Source organism: Mustela nivalis (genome assembly GCF_964662115.1).
Source record: "Mustela nivalis genome assembly, chromosome: 11".
In the NCBI taxonomy this organism is placed as follows: domain Eukaryota; kingdom Metazoa; phylum Chordata; class Mammalia; order Carnivora; family Mustelidae; genus Mustela; species Mustela nivalis.
The window spans coordinates 41,404,615-41,422,288 of record NC_139030.1 but is presented as its reverse complement, the minus strand read 5'-3'; the positions used below and the strand labels follow the sequence as shown (position 1 = coordinate 41,422,288).

The 17,674-nt window shown below is 43.8% G+C and overlaps 1 protein-coding gene across 1 annotated transcript in view; it reads right to left on the bottom strand.

Annotated features, from left to right (window-relative positions):
* LOC309843473 (titin-like) overlaps positions 1 to 17,674 on the bottom strand; it is a 275,519-nt gene that overhangs the window by 33,295 nt on the left and 224,550 nt on the right. Inside the window, 2 exon segments of the mRNA XM_082688984.1 lie at positions 103 to 17,208; positions 17,321 to 17,623. Of these exon segments, the coding sequence (XP_082545110.1) occupies positions 103 to 17,208; positions 17,321 to 17,623 (17,409 nt within the window).

The following is a 17,674-nucleotide window of genomic DNA, read 5'->3' as shown; positions in this document are numbered from 1 at the left end:
GCAAAAGCATTTTAAATTAAGTGAGACTAATTAGAATGATTCACAGTATTCTAAGAAAATTAATACAGATATATATAAATGTTCTTTGTTCTTAAAGCATACCTGTTATTTTTACTCCTTCCTTTGTTTCAGCTGGTACACCAACACCAAACTCATTCTCTCCAGATACTCGGAAGTAGTAAATCGCCCCTTCTTGTAAGTTGGTGATTTTGTAGGAGAGGCGGTTACAATTGTTGGTCACAGAGACCCATGCTTTCTTACTGGCCTCACGTTTTTCTATGTGGTAATTCTTCACTGGTGCTCCGCCATCATTTTCAGGAACATCCCAGGATAACACTGCAGACTCTTTGGTTATATCATGTACAGTGATATTGGTTGGAGGACCAGGAGAATCTAAAACTTTGACAACTAAGGTCAGTGAAGCAGCATTCACAATATTCTGAATTGTTAACGTGTATTTTCCAGAATCATTTCTGTTCGCATTTTCAATAGTAAGTGACGTACGAGAGTCTGTGGAATCAATATAAGCTCTAGCACGGAGGTCACTGTCTGGCTTACTCCACATGACACTAGGTGCTGGTCTTCCCCGGAAAGGTACGGTCATGGTAAAGGAGGTGCCGGCCTTGACAATCAAGGTCTTCTTCATTTCACTGTCAAGATCAAATACAGGTTCTTCTTCTCTTTCTTTTGCTACCTGGGGATCGGTACTATCGCTGGGATCACTAGCACCGACTTTATTGACAGATCTTACTCTGAAAACATACTCGGCTCCTGTTGTTAGTCCACCTATGGTATATTCTGTGCCTCTTAAGTTCTGAATGGCTGTCTCCCACTCAGTTTCATCAGATTTCTTATATTCTACAGTGTATCCTGTTACTGGGGCCCCACCATCAAACAAGGGCTTAACCCAGCTAATAGTTATGTTTGTCTTGCCTGAGTCCACAATTTTGGGTTTGGATGGAGGAGATGGCAAGAACACTGGATCTTCTGCCCGAATTAAGGGAGAGGTTTCACTTGGAAGGCTCAGGCCAGCAGCATTTTCTGCGTAAACCCGGTACTCATATTCACATCCTTCCCGAAGCCCAGTTGATTTCACTCTCAGGTCATAAACTGGTTTTTTGTTTACACGTACCCATCGTAGGCTGTTTTTCTCTCTCCTTTCAATTATATATCCAGAGATTTCACTGCCTCCGTCACTCTCCGGTCTCGACCAGCAAAGGGTCATGGACTCTTTAGTCACAGATGTAATTTCCAAAGAGGTAGGTGGACTTGGAACAGTAAACGGATCTAGTGCCTTTACTGCCACGCTCTCCAGGGACTCACCAACACCATATTTATTAACACCCGTTACTCTAAAGATGTATTCGTTGCCTTTGAGTAACTTGGTTACTTTACAGGATGTTGTCCTTAATTCCCCTTCACATATTGTCCATGCGAGGCGGCTTGTTTCACGCTTTTCTACGATGTAATAGTCAATATCTGCACCACCATTTTCTTGGGGCGGTCCCCAGGAAAGCGAGCATTTCTCAGCTGTGAGGCCATTTATTTCAAGCGGTCCTGCTGGTGGGCCAGGCTTATCAAGTACCTTGCAGTTAACTGCCATAGACCGAGTTCCTGCAACATTCTTCAGTGTTAGTACGTACTGCCCAGTGTCTCGTCGGATACAGTCTTTCACTGTTAACGAGGTGCTATAGTCTGTCGAGACAATTTCTGTTCTTGCTCTTTCTTCAATTTCCACCCCATCCTTGGCCCAGGAAATCACTGGCAGAGGTCGCCCTGCGATGTCTGCATTTATCTTAAGGACCTCTCCAGCTTTGACAACAATCACATCTCGGAACTTGACATCCATCATAATTCTTGGAGCCTCAACGTCATCTTTAACTGTAATAGGCCCAGTGGATTCAGATGGTTCACTAACTGAGTCAGCTGCATTCCTTGCAAAAACCCGGAATTCATAACGCTGATCTTCAGTAAGTTCGGTGACTTCAAAGTATGTTTCTTGTACGTTGGTAAAATTGCACTTCAGCCACCGGCCATCTGGTAGTTCTCTACGTTCGATAATATATCCTGTGATCTTAGCGCCGCCATCATAATGTGGTTTAGACCATTTAAGTGACACTGATTTTCTGGTGATATTTGTGACTTCAGGTTGTCCAGGAGGGTCACAAGGGTCTCTTGCAGGGACTGGTTCACAAGACTTACTGCATTTACCAATTCCAGCAATGTTTTCAGCATATACACGATACTCATACATCAGTCCTTCATCAAGGCCCGAGACTTTCATTTGTGTATCAGCGATGAGGATTTTATTTGCTTTTGACCAAAGAATGCTGCTCCTCTCTTTATATTCAAGGTGATAGCCAATTACTGGACTTCCTCCATCATTAACAGGCACTTGCCAGCTTACAAGCATGGTAGATTTTGTGGCATGCACAACTTTAGGAGTACCAGGAGGACCTGGAGGGCTGAATGGATACTCTGCAACAACGGGTTTAGATTCACTGTAGGAGCTCTTGCCATAGCGGTTTTCTGCACAAACACGGAACTGATACTCACTTCCTGTTGTCAGACGAACTATTTTAATGGACGTTCTTGCAACTGCCTGTGAAACTATGTGCCATGTGGTAGAAGTGGTTTCTCTCTTTTCAACGATATAATTGCTAATTTGGCAGCCACCGTCATATTCTGGAGGATTCCAGGAAATTGTTATATTGTCACAACTAACCTCATCAATATGAACAGGTCCCGGAGGGCCTGGTTTGTCAAGGACAATTACAGTTATAGGAACTGTTATGGATCCAGCGCTGTTGGAGACACATAATTCATAAGTGCCAACATCTTCCCTGGAAGCTTCCTTGATAGATAGTGATGTTACAGTCTTTGAAGAAGAAATATTGACCCTTGTGGTTTCTTTAAGAATCTGACCATCTTTTTTCCAGCTTACAGTAGCTTGAGGTCTCCCTTTAAATGGAACATCAATCTTAAGTTGGTCTCTAGCCTTTACATTGAAAGTATTGTAAGGAAGCTCGACGGAAGGCTTTATTTCAATATCCCTTGCAATTACTGGCACTCCGAGTTGTCTCGGATCACTTCTTCCTTTTTCATTGACGGCAGCTACCCTGAAGGTATACTCTTCTCCCATAGTTAAGCCAGATATAGTTGCTTCTAGAGTCTTAACTTGTGTGCAAGTGCTCCATTTTTCACTCCCTTTAGTCTGCATTTCAACTACGTAGCCAGTAATTTTGCTGCCACCATCACTTTCTGGCTTCTCCCACTTAATTGTAGCTGTGTTACGGGTCACATCAACAAGAGTCACTCTTCCGGGGGGGAGGGGTGGTTCAGAAACTTTAACAGGTTCCCTGGTTTCAGCAGGCAAACCAATCCCATATTCATTGGAAGCCAAGACTCGGAAGTAATAAGAACATCCTTCTTGTAGATTTTCAATTTTAAAAGAGTTCTTCGTGCAGTTGTTTGTAACAGTAGCATATGCTTTTCTTGTAGTTTCTCGTTTCTCAACAATGTAGTTTGTAATCTTAGCTCCACCATCAATAAGTGGTGGCTCCCAGGACAGCGTCACTGAGTCTTTTTTTACTTCTCTTACATTCAAATTCACAGGGGCGCTTGGTGAGTCAAGAACTCTGACGTTAACGAAGGCTGTTTTGGAACCACTGTTATTTTCTAGTGTCAGATTATACCGACCACTATCAAATCTGGTAACGTTATCAATTACCAACATTGTGTAGGAGCTGGTCACCTCGATCTGGGCCCTCTCTGTGAGAGTGCCTTCGGCCTTTTCCCATTTAACTTCAGGTTCTGGTCGACCTTTGATTGTGACAAATAAGCGTAAAGTAGTACTTGCTCGCAGAACGACCACCTTTCTGAGATCAGCATCAAGTTCTATTTCTGGTGGCTCTAGCCTGTCTTTAGCAACAACTGAGCCAGGTATGGTTGCAGGTTCACCTACACCTTCAGAATTGATGGCACAAATGCGGAAGTTATACTCAGTATTTTCTTTAAGCTTGGTCACTGTGAACTGCTTTCCTTGTAATCCTGTCGGTGGAGTGCAGGTTGTCCATTCATCAGCAGAGGCTTCTTTGACCTCCACCACGTAGCCCTTAACAGGTGCACCACCATCATAAATTGGCTTATTCCATGCCAGGGAGACAGAAGATCTGGAAGTATCTGTTACCTTTGGATTACTTGGTGGACCTGGTGGATACAAGGCATCACATGCACGATAGAAAACTGACGGCTCGCTAGGTTCACCCACACCAGCTGCATTTTCGGCAGCCACTCTGAACTCATAGGAATGACCTTCGGTAAGGCCAGTTACTCTGAATCGGAGATCTGTTAGAGTTTTCTTGTTGCACTTGGTCCATCTAATGCCTTCCTTATCTCGTTTTTCAAGAATGTAGCCCTCAATTTCGGCACCTCCATCATCCACTGGGCGTGTCCATGTTACTACCATAGAATCTTTGGTGATTGCTGAGGCTTCAGGCGGTGAAGGAGGACCTGGTGGCTTATACGGATTACAGGCTATAACAGGCTCAGATTCCAGGGGCTCTCCAATTCCGTATTTATTCACAGCCATGACGCGGAAAATGTACTCATTACCAGGAAGAAGTTTAGTGACTTTGTAGTTAAGGGCTTGTACCTCCGTTGAAACCTGGGTCCAGGAGAGTCTGCTTGTTTCTCTCTTTTCGATGATGTAATGGGAAATACTAGCACCACCATCCTGTAAAGGTGGGTTCCATGCCAGATAACATTTCTCAGCAGTAACTCCAGAAACCTTCAGAGGACCTTCAGGGGGCCCTGGCCTGTCGAGTACCTTTACAGTGATTGGTATGGACTTTGTACCACCGACATTGCTGAGTTTCAGAATGTACTGTCCTCCATCAGTACGTATACAGTCTTTGACAACAAGAGTGGTCTTTTGAATAGTAGATTTAATTTCCATCCTAGCAGTTGTTTCTTCAAGCTCTTTGCCATCTTTTGACCAAACAATATCAGGTATAGGCTTGCCGCGGATATCAGCATCGAGGACAAAAGTCTCTCCTGCACGAACGACGATTACATCTTTGTATTTTGGATCCAGTGAGGCATTTGGTGCATCAATTTCATCTCTGGCAGTAATAGCACCAGTGCTTTCAGATGGTTCACTAAGGTTGCCAGCTGCATTTCTTGCAATTACTCTAAATTCATATCTTTGGTCTTCTACAAGTCCACTCACTGTAAATTCTGTTTCTAACACATTGGTAAAGCTGGCTTTCATCCAGCGGCCATCAGGTAGATCTTTCTTTTCTACAATATAACCTGTTATCTTGCTACCACCATCATAGGCAGGTTTCTTCCATTTCAGTGTAACGTTGTTTCTTGTAATAACAATGGCTTCAGGGCGACCGGGTGGGTCACATGGATCACGAGCAACAAAGCATTCTGAGACTTTGCTAGGCTTGCCAATGCCAACGATATTTTCAGCAGAAACTTTGAACTCATACTCAAGGCCTTCATCAAGCCCAGTTGTTTTGAATTTGGTGTCTTGAATGGGAGTCTTATTTAATTTGACCCATAGAATGCTGTTCTTTTCTTTCTGTTCAAGATGGTAGCCAATAACTTTGCTTCCTCCATCATGAACTGGCTCGTGCCACTGCACAATCATCTGATCTTTTGAAATGGATGTCACAAAAGGAGTTCCAGGTGGCCCAGGTTCTTTAAATGGATATTGTACGATAACTGGTTTAGAATCCAGAGGGGCGCTCTTTCCATACCTGTTTTCTGCAAAAATTCTAAACTGGTACTCTGTGCCTGTTTTCAGTTTGGTTATTTTAATTGTTGTTCTTGCAACTGTTGCTGATACCATCTGCCAAGTGGTGGTAGTTGTATCTCGCTTCTCTACAATGTAGTTGCTTATCTGGCAGCCACCAGTGTAGGCTGGAGGTTCCCAAGAGATAACAACAAAGTCTGCACTAACTTCGTCAAACCGAACTGGTCCAACTGGAGGTCCAGGCTTTTCCAAAACAATGATGCTGAGATTTTCTGTTGCCGTACCTGCACTATTTGTTGCTGTTATAGTGTATTTTCCAAAGTCATCTTTGTTACTTTCTTTAATGTGCAGCATTGTTGAAGTGGCTGTTTCTTCAACATTTACTCTTGTTGTCTGTTTAAGAGGCTCACCATCTTTGACCCATGAAACGTTAGGTCTTGGTCGTCCGATAACTGGAATTTCAATTTTAAGATCTTCTCCAGCTTGGACAGTATATGTGTTAAACGGTAACTTAAAGCTAGGCTGTATGGTCAAATCTTTGGCTATGACAGGAACACCAAGCACTCTTGGATCACTTTTTCCTTTCTCATTGTAAGCCTTGACACGGAACTGATATTCTTGTCCAGAACTCAAACCAGTAATCACGGCATTACAGACTTTGGATTCGGCCACAACACTCCATTTTTCTGTTCCTTTGGGCTGCATTTCAACAACATAACCCAAGACTCTGCTGCCACCATCATGTTCAGGTTTCTCCCACATCAGCGATGCACTGGTCTGGGACACATCTGTGAGTGTCACTTTTCCTGGTGGGGAAGGAGGTTCAGCGGCTTTCACAGCATCAACAGTTTCCACTGGAACACCAACTCCAAATTCATTTTCAGCCATAACTCTAAAGTAATAAATGGCTCCTTCTGTAAGATTCTCAACTTTAAAGCTTGTTTTGTTGCATTTACTACTCACGTTAGCATATGCTTTTCTGGTTGACTCACGTTTGTCAATAACATAGTTCTTCACCTTTGAACCGCCATCAATGATGGGTGGCTCCCATGCCAGCAGGACAGAATCTTTTTTCACTTCTTTGACTGCCAGATTTTGTGGTGGCCCTGGGGTGTCCAGAACTTTCACAGTTACAAAAGCAGACTTAGATCCACTGCTGTTTTCCAGCTTGAGAATGTATTTTCCAGCATCATTTCTATCACAGTTATCTATGGATAGCTGGGTATAGTTTACTCCCTTTTCAATTTGGACCTTATCTGTGAATTCACCTTCCTCTCGAGACCAAGTGATCTCAGGTGTTGGGCGACCTTTGAATGGAATGTGAATTCTGGCAGATCCACCAGCCCTTACAACTATTCCTTTCCTTAATTCAGAGTCAAGGTCAAGTTCGGGTGCTTCAAGTTTATCTTCTGGTTTCACGGTACCGGGAACTGATGCAGCCTCACCTACGCCAACTTTATTGAGGGCAGAGATTCGTATTTTATACTCTTGGTGCTCAACGAGTTTTGAGATTTCAAATCGCATGGCTTTCAGGCCAGTCTGTGGAGTAACTATTTGCCAGTCTTCTTCATCTGCTTTACAGATTTCTACTACATATCCTACGATCTCACTGCCACCATCATAGATGGGCTTACCCCAGGCAAGTGTAATTGAATTTTTAGTGGTGTCTACAATGTGTGCATTGGTGGGTGGGCCAGGTTTGAATACAGGATCACAAGCCTTATAGTAAACTGTAGCTGGACTTGGTTCCCCAACTCCAGCAGCATTTTCTGCAGAGACTCTGAATTCATACTCATGATCTTCTGTTAATCCTGTTACTCTTAGACGCAAATCTGTAATGCGGCGTTTATTACATTTTATCCACCTTATGCCACTTCTGTCTCTTTTCTCTACAATGTAACCAATAATCTCACTTCCACCGTCACTATCTGGACGGTTCCAACAGACAGTCATGGAGTCCTTGGCAATGTTAGTGACTTCCAAGCTTTTTGGTGGTCCAGGAAGCACAAACGGATTTTTCATTAGTACTGGTGCAGATTCCAAAGGCTCTCCAACACCGTATTTGTTTACAGCCATTATGCGGAAAATATATTCATTCCCTTCTAAGAGTTTGGTAACTTTCAGAGAATTGGTCACAACTTCTGAAGCAACAACAGTCCAGGCAAGTCGACTCGTTTCTCTCTTTTCAACAACATAATGAGAAATATCACTGCCACCATCTTGAAGTGGTGGAGACCATGTTAAAGTGCATTTTTCAGCAGTGACTCCAGTAACCTGGACTGGCCCTTCTGGAGGTCCTGGTCTATCCAACACTTTTACGTTTACTGGGAATGACTTGGAACCTGCAACATTGGAAGCTCTTAAAATATACTGTCCACCATCAATCCTAATGGCATCCTTTACAATAAGTAAAGCCTTGAAATCTGTGTTCTTTATTTCACATCTGGCAGACTCTTCAATTTCCTTATCTCCTCGTAACCACTCGATGGTTGGTAGGGGCTTTCCGTGGACATCAGCCTCAAGCCTGAACGTTTCTCCAGCATTCACCACAATTGTGTCTCTGAATTTCGGATCCATTGAAATTCTGGGAAGTTCAACCTCATCCCTGGCAGTTATTGGTCCGGTACTGTCGGAGGGTTTACTTATTGCACCAGCCGCATTCTTTGCAATGACTCTGAACTCGTATCTTTGGTCTTCAGTAAGACCAGACACGGTAAATTGAGTTTCAATGACATTTGTAAAGCTGGCTTTCATCCAGCGACCCTCAGGCAAATCACGTTTCTCTACAATGTAACCTGTAATCATACTTCCACCATCATAAACAGGTTTGGTCCACTGTAAAGTGATCTCATTTCTTTTAACCATTATTGCTTCTGGCGTTCCTGGTGGGTCACAGGGATCTCTGGCTACATAGCATTCGGAATTCTTGCTTGCTTTACCTACACCAACAATATTTTCAGCATAAACTCTGAATTCATATTCAATGCCCTCTTCTAGATTGACTGCTTTAAATTGAGTGTCATGAATAATAGTTTTGTTGACTTTTGTCCACAAAATACTATTTCTTTCCTTTTTCTCAAGGTGGTAACCTATGACTGGGCTTCCACCATTATTGATTGGTTCATGCCATTGAACAACCATGGAGTCCTTGGAAATGGCTGTGACAAATGGGGTGCCTGGAGGGCCTGGTTCTTTGTAGGGATATTGAGCTACAATTGGATCAGACTCCAAGGCAAAACTTTGTCCATATCTGTTTTCAGCAAATATTCTGAATTGGTATTCTGTACCAGTTTTCAATTTGGTCACTTTCAGTGTGGTTCTGGCAACAGTAGCAGAAACAGTATCCCATACTGTGGTGGTTGTGTCTCTTTTCTGAACAATGTAGTTGGTGATCTGGCAGCCCCCTGTATATAATGGGGGATTCCAAGATAACGTAATACTTTCAGCACTGACTTCATCAAATTTAACAGGTCCTTTTGGAGGATCAGGTTTATCTAGAGTTATAATTTCAATGGATGCTGTTTTCTGACCTACAACGTTAGCCACTGTGATTCCATAATGTCCACCATCATCCTTATTAGTTTCTTTAATGCTGAGTACTGTGAGGTCAAGTGAATCGGTAACATTGACTCTTGTGGTCTGCTTCAGTGGAAGACCATCTTTAGTCCAGGTAATGGTTGGCTTAGGACGTCCAGAAATTGGCACCTCTATTTTCAAATCTTGGCCGACCTGTACACTGTAATTGTTGAAGGCAGGTCTTACATCTGGCTCAATGACCAGATCTTTGGCAACTATTGGAACTGCAAGCGACCTAGGATCACTTCTTCCCTTTTCATTTACGGCAACAACTCTAAAGAGATACTCTTCTCCCTGAGTTAGGTTTGTAATTACTGCTTCAAGGGACTTGACTCGAGCACACTCTGACCATTTCTCGCTGTGTTTAGCTTGCATTTCCACAATATACTGAATGATTTTACTGCCACCGTCATGTTCCGGCTTTGTCCAACTCAAGGAGACACTGTTTCTGGTGACATCATCCACAGTTATTTTTCCTGGAGGTTGTGGGACTTCTGCAACCTTAATAGGATCAGCAGTGTGGGCAGGAAGGCCGATGCCATACTCGTTCTCAGCTGTGACTCTAAAGTAGTAACTGCTGCCTTCTTGGAGTTGATCAATCTTCCAAGAATTCTTATGGCAGTTTGTTACCACCGCAGCATATGATTTTCTTGTGGCCTCACGTTTCTCAACAATGTAATTTTTTATTTTGGATCCTCCATCCAACAGAGGAGGTTCCCATGTAATTGATACCGAGTCCTTAGTGATTTCTGTGACTTTCAGGTTAACAGGCGGACTTGGTGTGTCCAGGACTCTCACGGTAACAAAGGCAGACTTTGTTCCACTGCTGTTTTCTAAAGTAAGAGTGTATTTTCCACTATCGTATCGGTTGACATTGTCAAGAACAAGAGAGGTGAAACTGCTAGTGACATCAATTATAGCTGCATCTCGGATTTCACCATCCATCTTCCCCCATTTCACTTCTGGTGTAGGACGGCCTTTAATAGGAACAAAGAGCCTTAAGGAGCCACCGGCCCTTATATTTATAATTTTCCTCAGTTCTAGGTCAAGTTCAATATCTGGTGCTTCTAATTTTTCTTCAACTACAACAGGTCCAGGGACATCAGCATGTTCTCCAACTCCGGCTTTATTAACAGCACAGATACGGAAATTGTATTCATGCTTTTCCAACAGCTTTTCTACTTCTATATTTGTTTTATTGATTCCAGTTGGTGGAGTGCACATGGTCCATTCACCAACACTCACATCACATTTTTCAACAATGTAGCCTTGGATTTCACAGCCACCATCATATATTGGTTTGCTCCAAGAAAGGAAGACAGAAGATCTGGTAATATCTGTGACTTTGGGGTTGTTTGGAGGTCCTGGTTTATAAATAGGATCACAAGCCTTTTGGTAAGCAGAAGGTGGGCTTGGTTCACTAAGTCCAGCAGCATTCTCGGCTGAGACTCTGAATTCATAATTGTGGTTTTCTAGGAGTCCAGTTACTCTCAAGCGCAGTTCCCCAATAAGGCGTTTGTGGCATCTTGTCCATCTAATGCCCTCCTTATCCCGTTTTTCGAGAACATATCCAAGAATTTCACTGCCACCATCAGATGCTGGTCTTTCCCATACAACGATCATTGAGTCCTTGGTCACTGTTGTGATTTCTGGAGCCTTTGGTGCATCTGGCACTACGAATGGATTCTTGGCAATCACTGGCTCAGATTCCAGAGGTTCACCAACACCGTATTTGTTGACAGCCATTATACGGAAGATATATTCATTGCCTTCGAGAAGCTTAGTAACCTTGCAGCTGAGAGTTTGCACATTGGCATCAACCAGAGTCCAAACTAAGCGGCTGGTTTCTCTCCTCTCCACAATATAATTTATGATGTCACTCCCACCATCCTGTAGTGGGGGTTTCCAACCTAGTGTGCATTTTTCTGCTGTCACTCCTGATATGAGAACAGGTCCCTCCGGTGGTCCTGGTCTATCAAGAACTTTGACATTCACAGTAACTGATCTCTCCCCTGCAACATTTTGGGCCTTCAGTATGTAATTTCCACTGTCGGTGCGTGCTGCATCCTTTACACTGAGACTGGTGGCAAAGTCAGTGCTCTTTATTTCTAATCGAGCTGTATTTGAAAGCTCCTGGTCACCTTTTACCCACTGAATGGTCGGTATTGGTTTGCCATGAACATCTGCATCAATCTTGAACGACTCACCAGCATGAACCACAATTGTGTCTTTGTATTTTGGATCCATACTTATTCGTGGTGGCTCCACCTCGTCTCTTGCTGTTATTGCTCCTGTGCTTTCTGAAGGCTCACTAAACACTCCTGCAGCATTTCGAGCTATAACCCGGAACTCATATCTATGATCTTCAACTAGGCCAGTTACTTCAAACTGAGTGTCAATGACATTCGTAAAACTGGCTTTCATCCAGCGGCCCTCAGGCAGTTCTTTCTTCTCTACAATATAGCCAGTGATCTTGCTTCCACCATCGTAAGTGGGTTTCTTCCACTGGAGAGTCACAGAATTTCGTGTGACAATAATCGCCTCTGGCCGCCCTGGTGGATCACAGGGGTCACGAGCCATGTAACATTCTGACACCTTACTTGGCTTGCCGATGCCCACAATGTTCTCTGCAGAGACTCTAAACTCATATTCAATACCTTCGTCGAGGCCAGTTGTTTTAAACTTGGTTTGAGGGATGGGTGTTTTATTCAACTTCACCCAGAGGATACTATTTCTTTCCTTGCGTTCCAGGTGATAGCCAATGACTTTGCTACCTCCATCACTAACTGGTTCATTCCAATGTACTTCCATGCTGTCCTTGGAGGAGAGCGTTACGAATGGTGTGCCAGGAGGACCAGGAACTTTGAAAGGATACTGGGCTATAACAGGCTCTGAATTGAGGTAGGTGCTCTTTCCATATCTGTTTTCAGCTGCAATCCTAAACTGATATTCACATCCAGTCTTTAATCTGCAAGCCTTTATTGTTGTCCTTGCAACAGTCGCTGACACAATCTGCCAGGTGGTTGTGGAAGTGTCCCGTTTTTCTACAATGTAATTATTGATAGAACTCCCACCATCGTACTTAGGTGGGCCCCAGGAAAGAGTAATACTATCAGATGTCACTTCCTCCATTTTAACTGGTCCAGTTGGAGGCCCTGGTTTGTCAAGAACAATAATGTTCAAAGTTTCAGTAGCTTCACCAGCCGAGTTAGTCAGTTTAACTGTGTAATGTCCAACATCTTCTCGGCAGGCTTCCTTTATTGTCAGTAGTGAATTATTTTCTGTGCTCTCCGCATTTACTCTAGTTGTCTGCTTCAGTGGTACATCATCTTTATGCCAGGTGACAGCAGGTGTAGGACGTCCAATGAATGGAACGTCAACTTTTAGGTCTTCGCCTGCCAGTACAGTGAAAGTATTAAACAAGAGTTTGAAGGCTGGTGGAATAACAAGATCTTTGGCAATTACTGGCACACTCAGTTGTCTAGGATCGCTGATGCCCTTTTCATTCTGAGCTGAAACACGGAAAGAGTATTCTTCACCCTGAATTAATCCGGTTATGGTGGCTTCAGTGACTTTGACTGTGGCACACGTGGCCCATTTGTCACTACCCTTGCTCTGCATCTCAACAATGTAGCCTAGAATTCGGCTGCCTCCATCATGCTCTGGTTTTTCCCAAGAGAGGGACACGCTGTTTCTGGTGACATCCACCAAAGTTATTTTTCCTGGAGGAAGGGGTCGTTCTGATGCTTTCACTGACTCTGCAGTTTCGGCCGGCAGCCCGATGCCGTATTCATTTTCAGCAAGAACCCTGAAATAATAACTACACCCTTCTTGAAGCTGGTCTACCTTCCAGGACGTCTTGTGGCAATTTGTTGCAACCGTTGAATATGCTTTTCTTGTTGATTCCCTCTTTTCAACAATATAGTTCTTTATTTTTGAACCTCCGTCAAGGAGAGGAGGCTCCCATGTCAGTGTGACCGATGACTTAGTGACCTCCTTTATCTTGAGATCCTGTGGAGGGCCTGGTGTATCTAGTACTCTAACATTGACAAATGCAGACTTGCTGCCTGAGCTGTTTTCTACAGTTAGTATGTATTTGCCACTGTCGAATCTGTTTACATTTCCAACGATGAGCAGGGTATAAGAGCTTGTGGATTCAATGCTAGCTTTATCTAAGGATTCTCCATGTTCTCGAGTCCACTTCACCTCAGGTGCAGGCCTGCCTTTGATCGGAACAAAAAGTCGCAGGGTGCAACAAGCTCTTATGGTAACAACTTTGCGCAGGTCAGCATCCAGTTCAATCTCTGGAGGCAGCATCCTTTCTTCCGCCTTTGGAGTTCCAGGAACAAGTGCAGGTTCTCCCATTCCTTCAGAATTCACAGCATAGATGCGGATTTTATATTCTTGATTCTCTATGAGGTTGGTGATGGTGTAAGAGGTTGCCTTGAGGCCAGCGGGTGGAGTGACAATCTGCCATTCATCTTCCTCTGGCAGGGCAATCTCAACAATGTACCCAGTGATTTCTGAACCGCCATCGTAGATAGGTTTATTCCAAGCAATGGAGATGGATGATCTGCTCGTATCGAGAACACGCGGGTTACCTGGTGGGCCGGGCTTAAACACAGCGTCACAAGCTTTATAAAATGGACTGGTAGAACTTGGTGCGCTAATTCCAGCAGCATTTTCAGCCATAATCCTGAACTCATATTCATGTCCTTCTGTCAGTCCAGATACTTTATATCTTAAATCAGTAAGAGTTTTCTTGTTGCATTTCACCCAGCGCTGCCCAGCTTTATCACGCCGTTCTACGATATAATTGATGATTTCACTTCCACCATCAGAGTCAGGATGTCCCCAGCAGACAACCATTGAATCTTTAGTAATAGCTGTAACTTCAGGGTTTTTGGGTGGATCAGGGGGTCCATAAGGATTAACTGCTACCATAGGCTCTGATTCCAGTGGCTCTCCAACTCCATATTTATTTACAGCCATGACGCGGAATATGTATTCATTGCCTTTCAAAAGTTTAGTGACCTTTAGTTTTGTCACTTGGACTTCTGAGGCTACATTTGTCCATGCCAATCTGCTGGTTTCACGTTTCTGAACTATATAGTGATCAATTTTGGCACCTCCGTCATCCAGTGGAGGCAGCCATGACAATACACATTTTTCTGCTGTCACTTCAGAGACAGCTAAAGGTCCTTCGGGTGGGCCTGGTCTATCAAGAACTTTGACATTGAAAATGTGTTTAGCAAACCCACCAGGATTTGTTGCTGTAAGAATATAGGCACCACTGTCCCTCCTTGATGAATCCTTGTTTATCAGGTAAGTAGAGAAATCTGCAATTCTTATTTCTAACTTTGCTGTGCCTTCAAGCTCCTTTCCATCTTTGGTCCATTCCATTGTTGGTGGTGGGCGGCCTGAAACATCAGCTTCTAGCTTGAATGCTTCGCCTGCTTTTAATATTACTGTGTCTTTAAATTTAACATCCACCATTATCCTTGGTGCTTCAATGTCATCCCTGCACGTGATGGCATCTGATGGTTCAGATGGTGGACTAATAGCACCAGCAGCATTTTTGGCAATCACTCGGAATTCATAGGCAGCGTCTTCTGTTAGGCCACTGACTGTAAATTCATTCTCCAGAATGTTGCTGAAGTTGGCCTTCAGCCACCGTCCATTGGGAAGGTCTCTCTTTTCAACTATATAACTGGTAATTTTAAAGCCTCCAGTGTATTCAGGCTTAGCCCATTTAAGTGTCACTGTGTGTCTAGTAATATTTAGAGGAACTGGTTTCCCAGGTGGGTCTATGGGATCTAAAGCAAGCATGGGTTCAGATGGCTTGCTTGGCTTGCTTTTGCCAGCCAAGTTTTCTGCAATCACTCGGAATTCATAAGCAATACCATCTGTAAGTCCACTTGATTTGAAAATGTTGCCTGGTACTAATGCTTTGCTCACAGTCTGCCAGAGAATACCATTTCGTTCTTTTCTTTCAATGTGGTATCCTAAAATGGGGCTTCCGCCATCAGAAAGAGGCTCATTCCAGCTAATTGTCATTGAATCCTTGGTAACTGCAGTCACCTGAGGGGTCCCAGGAGGCCCAGGAACCTTAAATGGATAGTTGGCAACTACAGATGCAGATGTGATGCCTGGTCCAACTCCGTATCTATTTTGAGCTTTTACCCGGAATTGATACTCTACTCCAGTAGTAAGGCGAGTGGCTTTATAGGTAGTGCGAATGACAGTGGTTGCTAACTCAACCCATGTAGTACTGTCAGTCTGTCGCATTTCTACTACATAGTTGCTTATCGGTACACCTCCATCGTTCTCAGGTGGGTCCCAAGAGAAGGTCACAAAATCAGATGAAACTTCATCGAATTTGATTGGTCCAGTAGGAGGCCCTGGGATATCATGGACTTGAATGGTGATGACATCACCAACCTCTCCTACAATGTTCCTTGCCGTTAATGGATAGGGTCCACTATCACTTCTTACACACTCATTGATATTTAAGATGGTTGAAGTGGCTGTATTTTCAAAATTAACTCTCTGTGTCTGTTTAAGAATCTGGTCTCCTTTTTTCCACGTAACGGTGGGCTTTGGCCGACCAAGCACTGGAATTTCCACTTTGATGTTCTCACCGGCTCTGGCGATGACTAATTTCTGATAAATGCCACGAAGATCTAACTCGGGAAGCGCTGTCTGCTCCTTGACAATAACGGGTCTGCTTTCTCTGGGGGCGCTTCTTCCTGCACTGTTCACCGCCATCACTTGGAATGTGTATTCTTCCCCTTCGGTTAGATTCTTCACCACGCATTCTAACCCCTTCACGGTGCTGATGTGGGTCCACTGGTCAGAGCCTTTTCTTTGGGCTTCGATCACATAGCCAGTGATCTTACTGCCACCATCGTGCTTTGGTTTAGGCCACGCCAGGCTGACTGTGCTTTTAGTTATGTCCATGATGTTCAGACTGTCTGGTGGTGACGGTGCTTCAGAGGCTTTCACAGGTTCTGTTGTTTCTGCTGGCTCACCGATTCCATATTCGTTTTCCGCCATCACTCTGAAGAAGTATTCGCATCCTTCTGATAAACCAGTAACTTTATATGTGCACTTATGGCACTTGGTGGTAACGGTGGAGTAAGACTTCCGTGTTGCTTCTCGTTTCTCCACAATGTAGTTTGTTATACGGGAACCCCCATCTATCAGAGGGAGGTCCCAGTGGAGGGTGACACTGTCCTTTGTGATGTCTGTAGGCCTCAGGTTAAGGACAGGTCCTGGGGTATCCAAGACTCTGACATTAACAAAGCCACTTTTCTTCCCAGCAGGGTTCTCAATGGTCATGACAAATTTACCAGTGTCGTATCTGTTACATTCCGGTATGATCAGAAGAGTAAAGGACTCCGTGTTTTCAATGTTAGCTCGGTTTTTAAGGTTGATGTCGTCTTTAGTCCATGTCACTTCAGGAGCAGGGCGACCTTTAATTGGCACAAATATTCTAATACTGAGTCCTGCTCTAACAACAAGTGTTCTTCGAAGCTCAGCATCTAGTTCAAAATCAGGAGCCATTTCCCGTTCTACAATTTCAATATCTGGAATCATTGCTGGCTCCCCGATACCTGCATCATTGATGGCTCTGATTCTAAAATTGTATTTTTCTTTAGTCTGAAGATCAGGGACAACGAACTGAGTGATTCGGAGACCAGTTCCTGTTGTATCTTTTATCCAGGCCTCATCTCCTACTTTTTGATGCTCTACAATATAGCCAGTGATTTCAAGTCCTCCATCATAGTGAGGCTTGCCCCATGCTAAAGAGGCAGATTTTTTGGTAGTATCAGTGACATGTGCATTTGAAGGTGGGCCTGGGGGATCTGAAACAGAAGCAAAGACACAAAAGTGTATGTTAGGAGTTTGGCTTTTGGATAACTTTGCTAAAATAGTGGCATTATCAAATGAGTGGTGTTTTAAAAAAAAAATACAAACATGCTACGTCTTTCATCAGAACAGGTTTTGAAGCATCACTGGGTGGACCAATTCCTGCTTTGTTTTCTGCGCTGACACGGAATTCGTAGGTGTTTCCTTCTTGCAGTCCTGTTACTTTGCATCTCAGATCTGAAACTGGCGTCTTTGTTGCTCTCACCCATCGCAAGCTTTTCTTCTCTCTCCTTTCAACATGATATCCTGTGATTTCGCTACCACCGTCATCCACTGGTCTTTTCCAACTGACGGTGGCAGTGTTTTTAGTGACATTTGATATTTCGGGTTTTCCAGGAGGGCCAGGGGGACCTGAAAAGAAAGCAAATGTATGAGAAATCCATGCCTTCATAAACCAGGCTG